The sequence below is a fragment of the Triturus cristatus genome, chromosome 3_2 (genome assembly GCF_964204655.1).
Source record: "Triturus cristatus chromosome 3_2, aTriCri1.1, whole genome shotgun sequence".
Taxonomy (NCBI): Eukaryota; Metazoa; Chordata; class Amphibia; order Caudata; family Salamandridae; genus Triturus; species Triturus cristatus.
In genome coordinates this window covers 925,198,735-925,220,516 of record NC_140584.1, presented here as the reverse complement: position 1 = coordinate 925,220,516, position 21,782 = coordinate 925,198,735, and the positions used below count along the sequence as shown (strand labels likewise).

At 46.0% G+C, this 21,782-nt stretch overlaps 1 protein-coding gene across 1 annotated transcript in view; it reads right to left on the bottom strand.

Annotated features, from left to right (window-relative positions):
* The window catches only part of DHX40 (DEAH-box helicase 40), a 332,526-nt gene that overhangs the window by 93,544 nt on the left and 217,200 nt on the right, over positions 1–21,782 (bottom strand). The window contains exon 13 of the mRNA XM_085649399.1: positions 12,050–12,164. Within this exon, the coding sequence (XP_085505525.1) occupies positions 12,050–12,164 (115 nt within the window). The remainder of the gene's footprint in view (positions 1–12,049; positions 12,165–21,782) is intronic.

Genomic DNA, 21,782 nt, shown 5'->3' with positions numbered 1-21,782 from the left:
TCCCCTCTGTCCAGCCCCTCCTTAGGGAGGGACCCCAAGTTGTTCCAACCCTTTTCCTAGGGTAATTAAGGGCTCCATTGTGGGTGGGTCCTTAGATTCATCGTGGAACAAGACTCACCTCTGAAACCAATCCACTCTTTAACTGTCTGGACACTCTGACTTCGTCTGGAACCAAGATTGCATCAAGGAAGACTCCTGTTGCTCCTGGTCTCACTGTTCTTCAAGTCTTATGCCTTGTCTGTGCCTGTGTTTCACCCAGGTTCTCCAGAAGATCTGTGGGCATCAAGGACATCCGTAGAAATCTCCCTTGGAGTGAAGGAGTCACTCCCCTGCATCTTCAGGCACCTCAACATTCAGTCTCGGCTTCTCTTCTTTCTCTGCACTGGCTCCCGATGGATGGCAGGATTATGTTCAAAACCTTTTGCCTTGCTCATAATGCTTACTATGGCCTGGGTCCTGAAGGCATTAAAGCCTTATTTCATCATTATGCTCCCACTAGGAATCTCAGGTCAGCAAGTAAACATCTCCTTACTGTGCCCATGTTTAAAAGGATGAGATGGGGCGGGAGATCCTTTTCAATTGCCGCAGCTAAATTGTGGAACTCTCCCCCCGAGGAAATTTCGGGACAACAATCACACACTCTTTTTCGAAAGGTTTTAAAGACCTGGCTGTTCCCTTAGATGTATGTCCGAGTGTGCCCTCTCTGCCTGCATATGGTTCTGCTGTTAGAGCGTTGATGCCCTTGGGCTAAGTTAGCGCTCTATAAATCTTATATTCATTCATTCAACAAAGCTGACCGGTCTACGGACTTCCAGAGGACAAGTAACACAGGTGGTGGTTTTGCAGCTCCCTAGAGGCCTGACCTGTCTTCTCTGCAAATTTAAGGACAGTATCTCTCGCCAGAGCCGCTGGGACCAAACCTCTGTGCACTGCATCGACGCTGTTGCCAAGGCTTGCTGGCTCTGCACTCCAGAGATCTTCGGGCTACAAGAAGTTCCTGCCTCCAGCGCCTCAACCCTCGAAGATTAGCATCCTCACTGCATCCCTTGCACCATGGGCCTCCATCTTTTGTAAACTGCCGGAGGTCCTCTTGTGATTCCTGTGCCTTTGACCTATGGGTCTTCTTGAGGGTCTTCCTTTGCTTCAGACGGCTCACCTGCTTGCTCGGGGCCTGCTCTGACTCTCCTGCACTTGGTGAGTCCCTTGGACCTTGCTGGTCCCAACGGTTGCATCTTTTCCCTTTCCAGGCCAGTTGAGGCTACCAAAGCTTGTTGGTAGTCCCGCTGAACATCGACCACCTAAACACTGACATCTGACATGGGACAGCTTGTGCACGGCTACTGGTCTTCCTCAGCGCCACCTGGTCCTCACAGCTGCAGCGACAAGGTAATCGTCTTAACTCCTGGACCTCCCGACATTGGTGAGCATTGTGCTTCCGTGCCTCCTGGTCACCTCCGAGTGGCATGGACTCTGTCCCCTCGGCTTGCAGGTTTTCCTCTTCCAGAATCCACACTTGGATTCCACCAGACTTCTTCACATTCTTCGCCAGAGGCATTTTCTCAGAAGTCTTCCATTGTTGTTTACAGCAGGTTCCGATGTCACCTCACCCAGCTTCCCTGGTGCAGATAACCTGGTTCATGGGGCATCCATAGGTGGGGTGGCTCTCCAACCTTCCATCTTCCAAGGGGTTGCTTTGGATTCACTGGGAAGGGTCCTTTTTCTTTAAAACAGCAACCGCGACTTCTATTGGGCAAGCGGCTGTGTTTCCACTCTGCACACAGCGTGTCCCTGCGCTAATCAAGCCTCCCCATCAACTCAACTGACGCCACTTGCAGCAGAAAACCAGGTTTAAAATTGCTTCTTGAAGATGGCAAAATCAATGACAGAATAACCAGGTTTTAAGCAGTTTCTTAAAAATGGCTAGCTCGTCACAGTTTTAAGAGACAAAGGAAGCAGGGTCCAGGCATGTGCTCTCAGGAACCTGAAGGAACTGCCGCCCGACCAGGCGGGGTGTATTCTGGGAACGGAAGCCAGGCTCAGAGAGGATGATCTCAAGGTTCTTGGTGGTGCATACTGGGTTACTCTCCTTCTGAGGTAGCCCGCTCCACTCCCATGAAGTGTGTATTGTTGGGATCTATGGGTAGGCGATATATCAATGGGTTAGTGATTGTATTGCATAATAAATACTTATCTTTATAAACACTGTGTGGTGCTTTGTCATCTAATCTACACTGTCAATTAAATGTTAATATTAAGTTTATTTGTAGAGCGCAACGGTTACCCAAGGGTTTCCTAGCGCTCGTTACCTGTCCTTTCAGCTATCACCAACAGAAAGAGTTAGTTATTAAACAGCCATGTTTTCAAGGCCCTTCTGAAAGCCAACAGATCTGTGGCATTTCTGAGATGGCCCGCGAGGTCATTCCAGGCCTTGGCCACTCCGAAGACAAATCTTCGTCCTCCCCATGATACCTTTTTTGTGGGCGGGATTATGACCATTTCGGCTCCTGCTGAGCGTAAATTTCTTATGGGTATGTACCGATTAAACTGTTTCTGTAAGTACTCCGGTCCAATACCTTGGAGTGCTTTAAATACAGTGCACAAAGATTTGAAAACCACTCGCTTTCTCACCTGGAGCCAATGTAGTTTTTTTAATTTCGTTGGAGATCGCCGCAAATTTGGGCATCCTAGTGAGTAGTCGGGCGGCCGCGTTTTGTATCCTATGGAGTTTATTTATAAAACGTCCTTGAATGTTAAGGTAAAGGCTATTGCAGTAATCAAGCTTCGACAAAACAATTGCGGTGACCACCGTTTGCCGGCTCCCCGCTGGTAAGAATGGCAGTATTTGTTTCACTGTTTTGAGAATAAAGGCGGTTGATGATGAAACTGCATTGACTTATTTATTTATTTATTTACGGGTTTTATATAGCGCCAGAATCACCCCATACGGGGTATCTCTGCGCTTTAGACTGCTGATTGACCACTGAGGAAAGTGCGATTAGAAAAGATGTGTTTTCAGTAATTCCCTGAAGACCCCTAGGTTGGTACATTGACGAAGATGTAATGGGAGGAGATTCCAATAACGGGGTGCCAGATAGGAGAACGCCTTACCTCCCATCCGGGCAAATTTGATGCGAGGGGTTTGCAGGTATGCAAGTTGGCTGGATCTCAGTAGTCTTGTAGGAGTATAACTAACAAGTTTCCGAGCAAAATAGCCAGGACCCAAGTTGTGCAGGGATTTAAAAACCATGCAACAGATTTTGAATCTGACTCTCTTTTTTATGGGGAGCCAATGAAGGTCCTGAAGCAGAGGGGCTGACGGGGTCCTGGGAAGTGCGTTGTTTACCAATCGGGCTGCGGTATTCTGGACCACCTGCAGTTTGTTTAAAGATTTTTCTTTAGCTGCAATTAGCAAAGCATTGCAGTAGTCCAATCTGCTGATAATCAATGTTTGGACCAAGGATTTACGGGTGGTTATAGGAAGAAAGGGGCAAACCCTACGCAACATGCGGAGAGTGTGGAAGCAGGTGTTGGCGGTACTGTTAACATGTTCTTCAAGAGTAAGATCATTGTCCAGGCGCACACCCAAGTCCTTTACAACATCTTTAGGGGACGGGGCACAGCCCAATTCCTCTGGCCACCAGCTAGGGGACCATCTTAGTTTTGCCTCTCCAAACAGCATGATTTCCGATTTATCAGAATTTAGTTGTAACATTTTTTCCCTCATCCAATGCGCAACTCCTTTCATGCCCTCAGAAAATAAGTCCAGGGTAAGCGGATTTGCTTTGTCGAAAGACATCAAAAGTTGTGTATCATCGGCATAGGATATGGGGTCAAACCCAAGCCGTCTAAGGTATCCTGCCAAGGGGGCTACATAGATGTTAAACAATGTAGGGCTCAAGCAAGAGCCCTGAGGAACCCCCTTGCTGATACCGGTGGTTGACGAGCGATAGGGACCAAGATTGACAGTTTGCGTCCTGTTGGTCAGAAAATCAGTCAGCCAACTTAGCGCTTTACCTCTTACACCCATCTCCTCAAGTCGGGTGATGAGGACCTGATGAGATATGGTGTCGAAGGCAGCAGACAGGTCAAGCAGGACCAATATCACTGCCTGACCCTTATCTGCTGCCATTCTGATGTTGTCTATGACCTCCACCAATGTAGTCTACGTACTATGTTTTGGGCGGAAACCGGATTGTGATTCATCTAAGCAGTGGGAAGATTCAATAAACATGGAAAGATGTTTGTTGATATGTTTTTCGAGGAGTTTACTGAGGAGGGGGAGTAAAGAAATGGGTCTGTAGTTGGTAAAGTCCTCTGGTGACAGCTTCACGTTTTTCTTAATGGGAACGACCTGGGCTGCCTTCCACTCAGCCGCAAGGACACCATCCTCCAGTGACTTATTAAGGATAGCACAAATAGGACTGGCGAGCGAAGCTGACAAAGTAGCTGTAATTTTGGCAGGCATAGGGTCTAGAGGCGAGCCAGATATGGTACTTTTTAGGAGAGCAGCAACTTCCGATAAAGTGCATAAAGGGAAGGTATCTAGGGTGTGTAGTGTCTCCTTAACGGGGATAGAGTTTAGGGGCTGACTGGGGCAAGGCCTAATAGTCGAGGTAATTTTATGATATATTTTTTCAATTTTCTGAGACAAATAATTTGCTATATTGTCACAGAGGTGTTGTGAGGGAGCAGCATCAGTATTACAAGCTTTTGGATTGGTAAATGTATTTAATATTTGGTAGAGCGTACGAGAGGAATTTTCAGCATTGTCAATCTCAGTCGCAATATGCGTTTTACGGGCAAGCCTCAAATTTTTGTGATAAATTGTTAAAGCATTTTTGAATAAGACTATCATTTTGATTGTGTGAGAGGCGCCAGGTCCGTTCCAACTTTCTACAACGGGATTTCTCTGTTTTCAGAGTAGGTGTGTACCATGGGGCTTGCACGCGTTTAAGAGGGTTGAGTGGTAATTTAGATGGAGCTAATTGGTTGATAGCTGCCTCAAGGTTAGCATTCAAAGCTGTTACTTGGTCCTCTATGTCATCCAACCCATTGAAACGTGGGGGGGGTAAAGAGATCCTGAAAGGATTGAGGAGTAACTCTATGCCACTGTCTGAAAACTCTGGTGGGTCTGGTTTCATGTCCTCCTAACTCCTGTTTGCTTAGGATTGAGAAGTCCACCAAATAATGGTCCGACCACTCAAGAGGAGTCGTCGCATTGTAGCGGATGTCCGAGGAGTTGGTTAAAATAAGGTCGAGCATGTGCCCGGCCTGATGAGTGGTATTTGTATTTATAATACTTAAACTTAAAGTAGATAGGTCTGCTAGTAAGGAGTGAGTTTCCTTGTTGCTAATATTTTCTCCCTGGACATTAAAGTCCCCAAGTAATAAAAAGTTATTAGTGGAAATTGCATGCGGAGAGATTATTTCCAGTAGTCGACATGAGAAGTTAGATAAAGGTCCCGGTGGTCGGTAGACCAAGGCGCCTTTCCAACAGAATCGTGAATGTAAGTCAATTCTGAAAATCATTATCTCCATCAGGTTAGTGCAATGCTGTTCAATAATAGTTACTTTAATAGGGTCCTTGAATATAATAGCCAGACCTCCGCCTGCCCTGATAGGCCTGTCTTGCCTTTGAATGCTATAGCCCTCAGGGAGAGCGATAGCAATATCGGGATTAGAATGAGGCTTAGTCCACGTCTCGGTTAGAAACCCAATATGGGGATGGTTAGAGGCCAACAAATCCCAAATATTAATAGCATATTTGGGTAGTGAGCGCACATTGGCCAGGAAGCAATTCCAGGTTAATATTGGTTTAAGTAACGCATTTGGAGGCTTTAGTTGGGAAGGTAGTATCTTAGAATTAGTACTATTGTGAGTTAAGCATTGAAATCTGCAGTGTCTGCAGGAGACGGGACCATCTAGGACAGCTGGGAACACACATGCAGGTCTATGAGGATTACTTTGATGGCTCTGAATTCTGATGGCTATGAGATCAGAGCTGGAATATTTTATACGTACCAGAGTATTTACATGCGGTTCCAAGGTAGCATTAGTAGGGGTACTGGCCACTGGCAGCGTCCTGGCGCGGACAGGCGCAGACGGGCTTGCCTTCGGCGCGCCTTCGGCGCGCCCGCTGCGCGCGTCCGCTGCGCGTTCGCCAGGCCATTGATTTTAAACCCCAGTGCCCCGGAAGTGGTGGGGGGAGGGGGAGGAGTCAGGCCCTAGGTCCACCCTCCGTGCAATCGGCACAAGCCGTGACGGACCGGGGTGCAGGGCGGCTCCTACGAACAAACAGCGAGTAAGTGAGTTTTAAAATATTAAAATAATGAGAACATGTGCAAAGAATGCAATCTCAGCGCCTCAGCAGCGCTCAGCTCTGTCCGCTGCGCGTTCGCCAGGCGTAGATTTTAAACCCCAGTGCCCCGGAAGTGGTGGGGGGAGGGGGAGGAGTCAGGCCCTAGGTCCACCCTCCGTGCAATCGGCACAAGCCGTGACGGACCGGGGTGCTGGGCGGCTCCTACGAACAAACAGCGAGTAAGTGAGTTTTAAAATATTAAAATAATGAGAACATGTGCAAAGAATGCAATCTCAGCGCCTCAGCAGTGCTCAGCTCTGTCCGCTGCGCGTTCGCCAGGCGTAGATTTTAAACCCCAGTGCCCCGGAAGTGGTGGGGGGAGGGGGAGGAGTCAGGCCCTAGGTCCACCCTCCGTGCAATCGGCACAAGCCGTGACGGACCGGGGTGCAGGGCGGCTCCTACGAACAAACAGCGAGTAAGTGAGTTTTAAAATATTAAAATAATGAGAACATGTGCAAAGAATGCAATCTCAGCGCCTCAGCAGCGCTCAGCTCTGTCCGCTGCGCGTTCGCCAGGCGTAGATTTTAAACCCCAGTGCCCCGGAAGTGGTGGGGGGAGGGGGAGTTTAGTTTGAAATCTACTAATACTCCAAGGTTTTTTACTTTCTTCATGGGAACAGGAAGTGATCACATTGTTGATGGCCACCAGCTTGGGCTCCAGAAGTTGGGACCATTTCCAAATAGTATAACTTTTGTTTTGCCTGAATTAAGCTTTAGGCAGTTTTTCGCTATCCAACCGCCCACTGCTTCCATGCAGTGGTGAAAACGATTGTCCATGCCCACCTCCTGTCCTGGCAGCAGAGTCACCACAATTTGGGTGTCATCCGCATAGGAGGTGAGATCAAAGCCAAAGGAGTTGATAATAGGGGCCAGGGAAGAAACATAGACATTGAACAACGTAGGGCTCAATGACGACCCCTGCGGAACACCGCAGGGCAGAACAAAGGGCTTTGACTGATATTCACCCAGGGATACCACTTGTACTCTGTGCGTAAGGAAGGACTGCAAGAGTTTCCAAGCCTTGTCCTGGAGTCCGCATGACCTTAATCGGTTCATCAAAAGATCCTGATGGACCGTATCAAAGGCCGCAGATAAATCCAATAAGATCAAGGCAGCCTTTCCGCCTTGGTCAACTACTTTCCTAATCTCATCTGTTGTTTTTATGAGCGCCGACTCCGTACTATGACCACCTCTGAAGCCATACTGAGTTGGATCCAGAGCTTGGGTCTGTTGAAGAAAGGCACTAAGTTGTGTGTTTAATGCTTTTTCCATCAGTTTTGCTGGTAAAGGGAGCCGTGAAATAGGGCGGAAACTATTTGGGTCATTCGGGTCAAGATTGGGCTTTTTCAGTAGGGGTAAAATCGATGCCACCTTCCAAAGCTTAGGAAAGAGCCCAGTATCGTCCATATCATTGAAAATGGACGTGAGTGCCTGGGTGATGGGTTCCACCGCTAATTTGGCCACAGCCACAGGACAAGGGTCATACGGTGACCCTGATCTAGCCACTTCAAGTAGGCTGCGCGTTTGGTCCATGGACAAGGCCTCAAATCTGTCAAGGATGCCAGGGGGAAACTTTGGTGAACTTTTGGTTCTCCTTCTCTATGATACTTCCTACTGCACTAAAGCATTTAGCGCCGAGAAGATAACTTCCACTTTGTCCAAGAAGAATTTGGCAATATTTTCACAAAGTTCCTGACTGGACTAAACTGTAGCTGGGACGCCAGATCTGATACTGTTCTGAATAGTTCTTTGGCCGAGTTTTTGGCCAAACCAATTTTTGTGACAAAGAATTTTTGTTTAGTGGAAAACAGAAGTTGCTTATAGTTCAATAGGCTATTTCTATAAGCCTTCTTTTCTACTTCCTTATATTCTTTCCTCCAAGTGCGCTCAAGACGTTTGCACTTGAGTTTTTCTTTTTTCAATTCTTCTGTAAACCAGGGAGCGGAGGGGGATGATCTCTTAGGAAAAATACTAATAGCTGGGGCTAATTTGCAACAGGCGTTCTCAACCCATTTAGTATAGGCTATCGTCCCTTCCTCCACACCCAAATGCATTTGTGTTGTTGTTGAGGTGAGAAGTTCCTGTAGCGCATTCCCATCCATTTTAATCCAAGGTCTGATATCAATCTGCTTCTTAACACGTGCCTCACCTATGTGATGGTCCTTGAGGGCTAACTCAAACTGAACAGCTGCATGGTCTGTCCAAAAAAGAGGTATCACCCCAGTGAACTGGAGACCTGGATGGTTCGTAAAAATACCATCCAGGGTATGTCTAGCCACATGAGTATGGCCTATGACCTGCTGCCTGAGGTCTACGCTATTCATTATATCGACAAGAGCGACTGTATCCAAATTTGAGAGAACCTCCAAGTGATAGTTGAAATCCCCCAAGATGGTATAGGCATCCGAGCAGATGCTGTCTTCCAGCAAATTTCCAATATGGATGTAATAAAGGGTTTTCTAGTACTTGGTGGTCTGTACAGTAAAATGCCTTTGAAAGCATGATGATGGGATAGGCTGAAATTGAACGACAGAGCCTCACAACCTGTTTTAAGTATTGGGTGGAAAACCACCCTCACAGAACTGGGATAAATCACTGCCAATCCTCCCCATTTTTCCCAGACCTATTCAGAGTGTGGCAAGCAAATCCTGGTGGGGTAGCCTTCACAAGGTCCGGCCCTGAAGATTCATCAGTCCATGACTCTGTGATGAATGCCATCTGTATGTCCTTTTCCTCATTGAGCCTTGCATGCTTGGTGCTATGTTTAACCAGTGATCTTGCATTTATCAAAATGCATTTAAAAACTAGGTCTTTGTGCCCCACTGTCTTTGCCCTGATGTTCCTCAAATCCTTAGACGCTAGATATTGGATCTTTGGAAGCGTGGTTTTACATTTAGAACAGACCCCTAGCTAGGATTTGGGCTTTGAATTAAAGGAAAAGCACACGCACTCCGCATCCCTTTCCACCCTGTTCATTCCTAGCAATGTTGTTCTGGAATAGTTGATACGAGCAGATCTAACTAACCTCGGAGAAGCAGGAGTCCTGGCGCTGAGCGCGGACGGGCTTGCCTTTGCATCCGCTGCAAGCTCGCGCCATTGTGCCAGATATAGAGTGGTGAATCAAAAAACTAGACTGCTCACCACAACTAGACCCAAGATGGCGGTCCCGCCAAAACTAGCGGGAATAACTCGGATCTCAGGATCTGAGTCTCGAGTGGCGGTAAGTATAACACAATAGTTACAACACAGTCAGGGCACAGTAAATAACAATTTTAAAAGATTAAAAACCGCTGAGTCTGAACAAGATTATTCCTTGTGTGCAAATACGCTAGATAGTGCAAAAAGATGCCAAAGTGCAAGCAAACACAGCTATCTCCCGGCTCAAGCCTCAGGAGAGGTAACACCTGTAGTAAATGTGGTAAAATAAGCTGCCTTACACTCCTTCGAGATAGGCTTGAAAGCTGCTCTTCAGAGCTACCACTTGGAGAGCCTAAGGTAATCAAAGACCACTAAAATCACCATAAGGGTTGACTGGATTAGTGCAAGGTGCATCACTTCTTTAATTGGGCACCATATACTAAGCCAGCCTCCTACACAGTCTTTTACCCTTCCTCGAGGACTGGCTGTTGAAGGTTCACCACAGTCAACCGTGCACCACCTCCAGACGACGGCAACCCTGCTAACATAGCTGGGATTCACTATCAACGTGCCGAAGTCACAAATAACTCCTTCGCAGAAGCTCTCTTTCATTGGAGCTATCCGACACACAGTGTCTTACTGGGCCTTCCTGTTGGATTAGTGAGTCCAAGACATTCAGGCTATGTCCTCGGTGCTTTGGTCCTGGGTCTCTGTGTGGGCTGTTCTGATGATTTTTGGTCTATTGGCCTGCTGCATTGTGTTAATCTACCATGCCTGATAGCACACGTGGGCTCTGCAGTGGGATCTATAGTCTCAGTGGAACCAGCATGACAGGAATATTTCAGATTCCATTCAGGTTTCGGAGGAGACTGTAAAAGATATGTAGAGGTGGCTGCCGAACTGGTATGGAGCCAGCAGGAGGTTCCTCTAATCCCACACATAGCTGATGGTAGTGACAGATTTATGACTGGGGAAGTCAGTTGGGAGAGATGGAGATCAGAGGATGATGGTCTCCCACAGAGACCTGTCTCCACATCAACCTGTTGGAGCTATTGGCCATGTGCTCAATGTTGAAAGCCTTCAAGGGTTCAGGTCCTCACTATCAACACCATTGCCATGTGGTATGTTAACAGGGCAGAGTGGAGTCATGACCATGTGCAAAGAGGTCTAGTACCTCTTGATCTGGATAAATCATCGGTGCATTTCCCTAATATGCACTATCTGGCGGGAGGACAAACTCCATCTGTGATGTCTAGTGGATTGCAACTGTAAGTTGCGCCCGGAGGTGGAGCATGGTGTCTCCCAACAGTGGGGAGAACCGTCGCCTGATCTCATCACCACCACAGAGAATGCACAATGTCAGCACTTTTGCATGCTGGAATTTCCCAGAAAGCTCTCTCTCTTGGAGACATTACATTGGTGGCATGGAGCGCAAATTAACAATGGACTGGGATGCAGCTCCAAGTAATTACCAGTGGCTGAAATAAATTCAATCACTTCATCCATCACTTTTTTGGGTACTTCAGAGTGATGTCCTAAGCGGGATGAGTATGCCCAGATGCGGGTCCTGTACACACTTTGCCACTAGAATCAAGCTATACTCTACTGATGGGCCCGATAAGGACAAAACCAGTCTTGATTTGCTTGTGTTTCGGTTCAGAGAGATCCTGGCTTGGCATTTCGGGCGTTACTATGCCTATTGGAGCAGGGTAACGACAAATTTGCATATGGCTGTGTTCAAACTGAGGTGACATGGTGGACAAAATAACAATGGACTGGGATGTTGGCCCCGAGTAATTGTCAGTGGCTGAGATGAATTCAAGCATTCCAGCATTCACTTTTTGTATTCTTCCGGATATTGGTCAGGCTGCAACGTGGGCTTCAGTTCACACATTAATGAAGCACTACTGCCTCTACAGCCAGGTCAGACGGGAAGCGCATTGTGGCTTTTGGGTTCTGCAGGCATTTTAGTTCTGAGCCATCCCAGAGACCCACCACCTGTAGAGGTACTGCTTTGGAAACTCTTCTAAACGTGAGAAATCTGTGGTTAGAAGTTTCATCAGAAGAATAATTTACTTACCTTCAGTAACTAGGTTTCTGGTGGATACTCAATCTATCTAACTGCAGAACCCTCACTGCCCTCTTGCCTCCTCACTCTGTGAAAAGGACTATTTTCCTTCTTGAAAGGTCCCAAATTAGAGATCTGCACACTTGCATAGTTAAATCTGTGTGTTTGAAGGTGCAGACAGTATCAAGAAGAAACTGATATCAGCATGCTTCGGTGGCGCTTATATGTGGCTCCAGCCAACACTTGCAGGGCATAATGGAATTGACACAGAGCCACACAACACCACCATCTACCTGCACACAGGGTCTATGTTGAAAAATCATCTGGATTCAGTTTGACCCCCTACCGCCTGGGGTTTCTCACTTCTGCTTTAATAAAACATATTGACATAGTACATGAAGGGTTCTCAATGAAATTGCCAGCAGAGAAATATGACAATGCTTTGGATTCTGGTAACCTCAAATATCAAGAACTTCATTCACATACCTCATGCGGCACTGTTGGAAGACATTAAAAAGCGTGGCAAAGTCATTGCTACCCCCGGCCTCCATGGACAGCGCTTGATGTTTACATTCAGCCTCCTCCCGTTTCTCTGAATCTCCTGCGAAAGTACCAAAAGTCATTAGGTTAAGTACACATACAAAGAAAACTGCAGTGGGTGACCTATGATAGCACTCTCAGGGAATAGACAGCTGTTTAAGCGAACACATCTTAAATAAGGTGACAGCAATATTTTAATAGGGGAGCATAATAGCAAATAAGTCAAGTTTGCATCGCCTTAGGAGGTCCTCAAAAGTTTCAATGGACATTGCCTGGACCACCTTTTAATAGAACATACTCACTGTGAAACTGGAAAGACAAGCTTTCATAGGCATTTACGGTACAAAAGGGGGTGGTGATGGACGGAGCATCAGAACCAATCAAACACTCACACCCAGTCCACAGATCTGGGTTTGATCCATCACCGTTCTTTAGCCCACTCTGCCACCCCCAGTTCAGACATGGCCGTATACAAATCAGTCTGACCCTGTTCCTCATGGGAACAGTCCAGCCCGAACTGCCAAGCCATGCCTTCCCTGGACCGGAAACAAGCTTCCTAGGACCGGTTTCTGGCATTTCAGCCGTCTTCAGCCAGGCTTGCTTGAATCCAGTGGCAAAGTGAGCAAGGGACTCACGTCGGAGCATACCTTGCCAACTTATGGCGAACAAAGCGGTACAAAAGGGGGTGGTGATGGACGGAGCATCAGAACTTAGTATTTTGCGAGAGCTTTCCTCCGACGAAGGTATTTAGGATGGGAAGAAAGGATACACATGCAGACACAACCTTGTTTTAGAATATTGGACAACTCAGTGGGGGTGAAGACTCAGTAGTTACACAGGTCAATGGTGGCCAGTCATCATTGTCCAGTTAGGGACACAGGCCACAGTTATTGGAATAGTGAGTCAGTTATCTAATAGGACGTCCCAATGGTGCCTACATTAGTTAGCAGTCTTATCTTCAAATCGAGTGGTTGAGGTCAAAATATTCTGGTGGTTGGAGAAAGTACCAGCACAGTACATATACCCTTTTAGAGATCAAGGTGGGAAGGGAAGGTAGGATCACATGGTCTGCTTTGATCAAAAGTGTGAGTATTCTGGCAATCTTGAAGCAGTGCTTCTTCGAGTTGCTATCCGGATTTTAGGGGCCTGTGAGCAAAGATTCCATAGTCAAAACTATTTGGGATGATCTCAGGCAATTTGTGGATCGAGATCAGACATGCACTTCATCTTTTTCAGTTGCTATCGAAGACAAAGAACAGAGAAAACCGGATGGACTGGTTTCAATCAAGGAGGATAAAAACAACTGTAAACAAAGAAAAAGGCTGGAAAACTCCCACACCCACCAGATAAAAAAGGTTTCAGGGAGCTGCACTGAGTAAAAACGGGCAGGTCGGCATGTGTAAGGTGGACTGGGATGCAACTCAGAGTAATTACCAGTGACTGAGATTAATTCCAGCATTCCGTCCATCACCCTTTTGTATTCTTCGGTAAGTGCAAGAAGGATACAGACAGATTAATGAAGGAAAGCACCAAGTTGTGCAGCAGTCAAGAAATAAAATGAAATTCCCCACTCACCAATTCATCTGTGGAGAGAACATTATACACGTACACTCTTCATACATGCCCTGTACATGAAGGCAAAACGCCCAGTCATGGGGAATGAACATAACTTTTGTTATGTAGTGGCAATAGGTAGTTGCCAGGAACAAATCCCCGGCGACTACCGGAAAAACAAGTATTGCACTGACAAACAGGTTACTCACCTTCAGAGACCCTAACTGAATATTCCTCCCTTTGTGAGCTTCCCCAGATGCCAGACAGGATCTGGAAAGCAATTACCTCACGAATCAATAGGTGAAGGCATGAGGCACAGAGTCAGACCGGTCTGCTTTGGATAGGACATTAGGGCCTCTATATATACACCCCTTCAGGTGCAGACATCAGTTTCTTTCTGATTTTTATCCATGCCGTCGGAACAGGAGTCATTGAAAACAGCTGGTGCAGTGTGGGGTGGCTGCTTTTTGACTTTCCAGTATCAGATCTTAATGCATAAAACAATCCATGTGGAGATGAAAGGTTGGTAATCCTGTTGATTATCTCCTGTCTGCTCAATGTAGAACCTGAGATCCCTTTGTCAAGGTGGTGAAGCAGTTCTTCCTCCTTGGAGGGATGAGGCAGTGCGCAGAAGGCCTGCAAGGTGATGGATTGCCCTCCATGGAAGGATGGTACTATACATTGGGCAGAAAGGCCGCTTTCATCCGGAGGACCAGTTTATCTAAGACAAATTATATATATGGTATTATCACAGACAGTGGATTTTGCTCCCTTGCCTGACCCATGTTTTGTCGAGGAGAAATGCTGTCTTGATGGCACAAAGGCCAAGAGGGCTAATGTGCATGGGTTCAAAGGGAGTGCACATCAGATAGGCGAGTACCAAATTAAGGTTGCACTATGGCATCACAAAGGGAATTGGTGGAAATATATGGACCACCCTCTTCAGAAAACCCATCAGAACTGTTGTCTAAAAGAGAGCTGACTGGCCAGATGAACGGAGAGAGCCGAAAGGGCCAGGAGATAACCTTGAATAGTTGGCACAGTAAGGCCTTGCTGGGCTAGTGATAAACAAAATAGAAGAATAGCCAACAACTGTGTATTACAGGGATGAATGTTTCAGGCAGAACACCAGACAAAAACGTCCCCCAGCATCGTGCGTAAACAGATTTGGTTGATGGATGCCTGGCGGCTAGGATGCCATCATCTACTTCATAAAGAAGATCGCAGACCTTCAACTGTCGCCTCTTAATCTCCACACATGGAGATATCGTTGTGCAAGTTTGGGTGCAAGACTCGGCACTGGTGCTGTGACAAGAGGTACTCCCGAAGGAGCAGCCCGATCGAAGGACCTATGCTCATGGCCAGAAGTTTTAGATATCTAAACAAGTAGTGAGATGCACACCGATTTTATCCGAAATTTTCAGTCATGTACTCTTTCAACCTGTATTGGCGTGCAAAACGTGAAGCGCACTCCGCCCAATTGCGCGTAACAATGAAGCAAAACACTTTGACACCTCGTTGGTGCCAATACACGCTGCACAGCCGACTTGAGGAATGAATCCAATCAATTAAACACTTCTTAATTCTTCCTTTGCAGAGGAAGAATTAAGAAGTGTTTAATTGACTGAAAATTTCGGATAAAATCGGTGTGCATCTCACTACTTGTTTAGATGTTTCACAATGGATTCCGTCCTCTCTGTGAGTTTGCACCCTCGTGAAAACCATGAATATAAGGCCAACAAAGCGAGTCGAAATGGAACTGGGAAATCAGCGACCCAACGAAGGAGAGCGTACAGTGAAATTGAATTGTTATCTATTTCTAAATGGATTATTGACTGTGGTAGATTTTTATGCCATTTGATGTAGAGTATACTTATTTTCATGCATATTGTGAAAAGTTGTTTGAACAAGATAGCCAATAGGCACTGGACACGAAATCTAGGACTGTGTTTGTTTAACATTAGTTTACGAGCGAGAAAAGACCTGATTTACGAGGTTATCATCATACTTCAGTTCTACAGTACTTTATGTTCACAACGGACTGTTCACTTTGGTAGATTTATATGCTACATGACACAGAGTACACTTTCTTTAAGCACATTGTTAAAAATTGTTTGAACCTGACTGCACGAGCGTAGGACACGAAATTAAGAACTGCGGTTTTTAAACATTAATTATCGAGCGAGAATAGTTCGGATTTACGAGGTTTTTGTTAAACTGTAGTTCAAAGCATTTTATGACCAAGGTCGTTAGTAGTTCTAGCTGATAAGTCTTTTTTTAGTGTTGATCGTGCTTGCTAGCGTGCGTAAACGTGCTCATCCACCTGTAGAAATGAAGGGAGGTGGGGTATAAGTTCCATCAGCAATCAGCAGTTGATTTGGTTCTCTGCAATTAGGCAAGCGGTATTTTCATACCGGTTTGAGATGTTTCCAGGAGCACGGATGTTTAATACGTTCGTACCTTTTTCTTAGAGGAGGATTAGCCATGTGTCACGGTAAGCATATACGCATGTTTAGTTCAGCAATGGTTTTAAATTAGCGTTTATACATAAATGGTAGATCAGCTATAGACGTATATAATTTTTCAACTTGTAACTGAAGTAAGGAACCGTCAAGTTAGTCGTATTATACAGACATATGTTCATAATAAGATTGTCAGTATGAATTGCGTTTCAAGGTACAAACAAACGACAATGATGTTATTTTGTATTTTAGATACCCCTGACGAAGGGAATTGTTTCCCGAAATGCATTGGGTGATTTTAATAAAGCTGTGGCATGTGGAATCTATCACGCCTCCTTCGTTTGTGTCCACGGATTGAGTAAAATGAATTGAACGAATATCAAGAGTTAAGCAAAGGAGAAAAATGTAGTTAAATTGCAAAGGAAGAATTAAGAAGTGTTTAATTGATTGGATTCATTCCTCAAGTCGGCTGTGCAGCGTGTATTGGCACCAACGAGGTGTCAAAGTGTTTTGCTTCAGAAGTTTTAGATACCACACCCTCCTCGCCCAGTCCTGTGACACTATCATGACTTGGGCCTGGTCTCTCTTGATCTGCTTAAGTACTGTGGGCAGGAGAGATGGGGCGGAAAGGCGTACAGGAGTTCAACCCATCAGTGCTGGTGGAAGGCATCTCGGAGGGAGGACTGCCTTGGGCACTACAATGTGAAAAATTTGGACGCTGTACCTTCTCTCTGGTGGCGAATATATCAAGCCAGAATTCTCCACTGCTAGAAAACACCCTGTGACACCCTGGAGTGTAACTGCTAATCATGATCTGGCAGACACTGGTGGCAGAGATCCCTGCCCTAGCGTGTAAAGATCCTGCCAGGTGGTGGGTGATCGGGGAGATGTGCTAAACGTTCACTTCCAAAGGTGCAGAGTCTACTGGCATAGGACCCACAACCCCGCTCCACCCCGATCCACCCAGTTTGTTGCAGTACCACATGGCGGACGTGTTTTTTGTGAGAACCTGCACCCATTCCCCCTTGAGGATAGAGAGGAATGCCTTCAGAGCCAAGCGAATAGCTCGCATCTCCAGCAAGTTAATGTAGAGGTGTGCATCCTCCTGAGACCAAAGTACTCTGATCTCGAATTGTCCCAGATTAACTCTTCAACCCAGCAAGGATAAATCTGTCATGACCAGTACCTCTGGGTGGGGTAGTGAGAGGAGTATGCTTCTGATCCAATTGTGGTTGAGCAGAAACCACTGCAGATTCTTCGCAGTCTCCTTCAATACCTGGATTTGGTCGGAGAGATTGCCTTAGTGTTGAGCCCATTTAGACTTCAGATCCCACTGATGTTAACAGGCTGGACATAGTCTGGATGTGGTTTACGATGGGCTTAGTTGAGCATGTCTTCAGTAGCCAGTCATCAAGTTTTTGGTAGACTCGTATTCCTAACCTCCGCAGATGGGCGGCAACCACCACCATTATCTTCGTGAACACCTGAGGTGCACTGGTCAGGCCAAAGGGGAGCATGGAGAACTGAAAGTGCTCTTAATCTACCTGGAACTGCAGGTAAAGCCTATGGGACTGCAATATAGGTATGTGAAATATGCATCCTGCAAGTTGAGCTGCATCTTCCAGTATCGTTGATCCAGGGCAGACAGAGCTTTGGCCAGGGTAAGCATCATGGAGGTCCTTGTCCTTTTTCGGAACCAGGAAATAATGAGAATAATAGCAAGTCCCGATCCCTGATGCCTGCACCCTCTCTATTGCGCTCTCGGCTAAGAGAGCCTGAACGTCTTTATGGAGTACGCCAAGTGGTCCTGGGACGGTGTTGCGGTGTGGGTGGCATAGAACAGAAAGAGTACAATCTGGAGCACCCATTGGTACAATGTGAAGCTCCGCTATCCAGGAGAGTTGAAAGCTTATCTAACCTTCTATAGGTAGATGGTATGCTGCCAAGGACAAATTAAACTGTTTTTTCAGCAGTGGCTGTGAAGGAAGGGAGTGTGGTTTGGGTAGAATGTTGTCCCTGTGGGCCTGAAAGTTGTCGGTAGGCTCTCTGGCCTCGCCCCCAGAAGGGCTAGGAGCCCTGTTGCTACGGGGGCCCATATTGATGCTGCATCTGCAGATATCCCCTACAGAAGCCTCTAAAGGGATATTGACATGGGGGGAGGCCAATGAACAGCATCTCCATTAGTGACTTCTGGACATCCAAAGAGTCGCCTCTGGAGTGGATCTAGTTATGGTGCATATGCACAACGCTGGCACCGACTACCCTACCCAGGCAGTAGGCTGTGTCCAGGTTAGAACAGATAGTATATTACGCAGAATCTTGGCCATCGAAAATCAGGGCATGTCTGACTCCTTGAGGACAGCTGGCAATACATCTGCACTTGGTCTCACAAGGGGTGCGAATACTGTCCCAGGAGGCACAAGGTGTTGTCTGAAGGCAGGTCAAGACAGGCACTGGAAAAACATGTTTTGCTAATTTTTCCATTCGTTTGAGTTTTCTGTCGGGCAAAGTGGTTGGAAAAGAGTTGGGGTTCTGTTGGTTGGATGATGCCTGTACCACCAAGCTCTCAGAGGTGGAATATTGTATTAGGAAGTCTGTGTTCCTGGGAGTAGGCCTGTGCTACCTTGCCACCTGTCTCTTGATTGGTGTGCAAGATCCTGGTTTCACCCAAGTGCCCACAAGTACTACTAGGGGCTCCTTGCAGGATGCAGAGGTTCCTGAGTGGCAGCTGTTGGGTTAAGAACCTCTGGCAACACTTTGGCCTTTAACTCTTGCATTTGTAAGTTAAGATAGAGAACCTCGGATGCGCTTCTGAAGACTGTCGGATCCAGGTCAGGCGATGGTGACGTCGGTATCAGGACTCTAGCCCATGGTGTCGAACTCTGCACCGGGGACGGCGTCAAATGTTGTGCAAGTCAGGTCTGACTTCGGGTGGAGGTTGAGTGGCAAAGTTGGCATTAGGGACGGATCCTTAGGTGGCGCTCCGAAAGGCGATCACCTCAAATCCTTTGATTAGGTGGGGTACCAAAAATGATCACTGTGGTGTAGTTCAGACAACACATTGCATCTGCAGTGGCTGTCTGTGAGGAAGAACGAGGTTGAATAAATGTTATTCACCATTTGGTTCTTTGCACCTATAGTATTGTTACTAGGCACCAGTGTGTTTTTGCTACACATAGGAGTAGCCGCAAGGCACCACAGGCAAACTTTGTTTGTGTTTCTTACTGACATCATCCTTTGACAATCACAACACAGTTTAAACTGTGTAGTTTTGGGGCCCACATCTCACACTCCAAGAATTTTATGGGAAAAACACGTTTTCCTAAGTGAATATTCTGTCAAGAGACAGCACTGCTTCCTCCGGATTCGCTTCGGAAGGCACAGAAACAAAGGAACCTATATAAGCACACAGAGGTCACGAATATATAGAGACCCAGACATATTCAGATACGGACGGATCCAATGCACAGCCAGATGACGCCACTTCTCGGCAAGCAATGGAATTGCTTTAAAGTTTTTGGATCCAATCTGAGTGGTGCCAGGGAAAATTAACAAGTTGAGACGTTCTGAAGTTAGAAGTCTCTATCAGAATTGTGATTTTGCACCCAGTGGATGGTGTAATTTTTGAATTTCCTACCGATATCTAGGGCGAGTCTCCTATCAATTGGCTGGCACGTGGATGACTGCCTAGAGTCACCATTTACACCATGGTGTCTAATGTGTTCTATTGTTGCAGGGCAATTGCCAAGGGTGACTTGATCCATATGTGCTATTGAGTAGCAACGCTTAACCAACTGGATGGCTTAGAGTTGCTAATTATGCATGATGTTGCTAGGAGACGTGTCTAATGTAGAGTGAAGTTGTAGGGTGATGTGTACGTATGGTTTAAACTGGATGTGTTACTGAGCAAGCAGACCGTAAGCTAGAGACAGCTTGTAGCTGATTTATGTCCATGATGGCCCTAGGAATTTTGGCATTACGGTGGGCATGTGGCAGGACATCATAATGCAATAATCATATGAGCATGACTTGAAGGGAGAGAACAATGAAAGGGAAGATAAAATATTGCTGAGTTAAGAAGAGGGAGGGAGACCTGAGTCCAAGTAAACACTCGCACCATCACCCCCTGCAGTAAATAAGGGGTTTTAGGGAGAGCCAAAAGGAAGGGAGCAGGTGGGACCAACGTTTACATAAAGATATCCGTAACAAAAGCATTAACCCACAAAACTGTCTTACTTAGACTACAAATGTGAGATCCAACTTTACATGCAGTGGCCCAGGTGCATTAACCATTTAAGCTGATTCGAAAAGGTTGGAACTTTGAACAAAAGGTTAGTCTGACCAGTATTTTCATGAAAAGTCAGATAAAAAAAAAACACAAAAATTCAGCATTTTCACATTAGAAATATAAACATAAAGCAGCAACTACAAGCTCAAAACACATTACATGTTTTTTGAGTAGTGTAGACTATTCCTAAATATTTGAATTCAAATAGAAGCAGAATTGCTATTTTAAAAACACAAACATAGTGTTTTACACAAACATTTATGTAAGTACTGTATCCTAGTACTTCCAGAACCTCAAAACACACACAAATGTCCCGTAATTTTCTTTGGGAAACGTGGTCTTTGAAGAAGCCTGGATATCTACTAGATGCTCATAACCATGGTTAGAACCCCCATCCAGTTGCCCAATAATGACACCAAGTACAAGCTTCCTCCCACACAGAATGGGTGCAACACACACTGAGCAGTGCAAGTGTCACACTAAGAACAGGCACAGCTTTGTATTAGCAGTGCATGTTTTCCACTCTCGCAGAACAGATACACCACGTTCATCAATTGTCAAGTTTCCCATTATCACAGAATTATACCACAGTATCCCTCACACAGCAATTATATCTGGGCATCAGCAGTGAAGGGTTCAATTTCTCATGGAGCAGGTACAGCCTAGGACGAAGTGCAAGCTTCTTTCCTTCACAAAACAGGTAAAATAATGTATAACACAACAGCAGCTGTACAAGCATCCTACTGTGATAGAACAGGTAAAGATCGGCAAATATCAGTGTGGCCTCCTCTCTCACATAACAGGCACAGTACAGTTGCAGCAGTGCAAACACCCTTACATATTTGAGGTATTTCAGTATGGTTGGAAGGACTGGCATGGTTGAGCAAGTAAATAATAAGGTATGAGTAAAATAAATATGCTATTTCATCACCATCGTGCCCCAAGAGGTAAATGTGCGCTTTACAAATAAATATCATGTTATGTTATGTATGGGGGTCAATATCTGTATTGATACTGGAGTGTTAGCTGGTGGATAATTGGGTGTGTGAGAGGCTCATAAAATAAGTTGTGATATATGCTCAAATTGTGTGCTGTTTTATGTGCACTTCGGTGGCAAACTCCAGTGATATAAGATTCTATACAGCCATGCCTGATTTCCTTGATATGTGTTAGAAAGTCATCCTGTGCCCTAGAAACCCCCAACTTTTTTGCTGACTGGTACTGGTGGTAACTGATTCTGACTGAACCTGGGCTCTGCCTAACTAGGCCCAGGGCCAGTGCTATGCTGAAAGAGATACTTAGAATACAATGAAAAGACCTACATACAATGGGGTACTTAATGGGTTAGGGTACCCCTATGATTGGCATGACATCC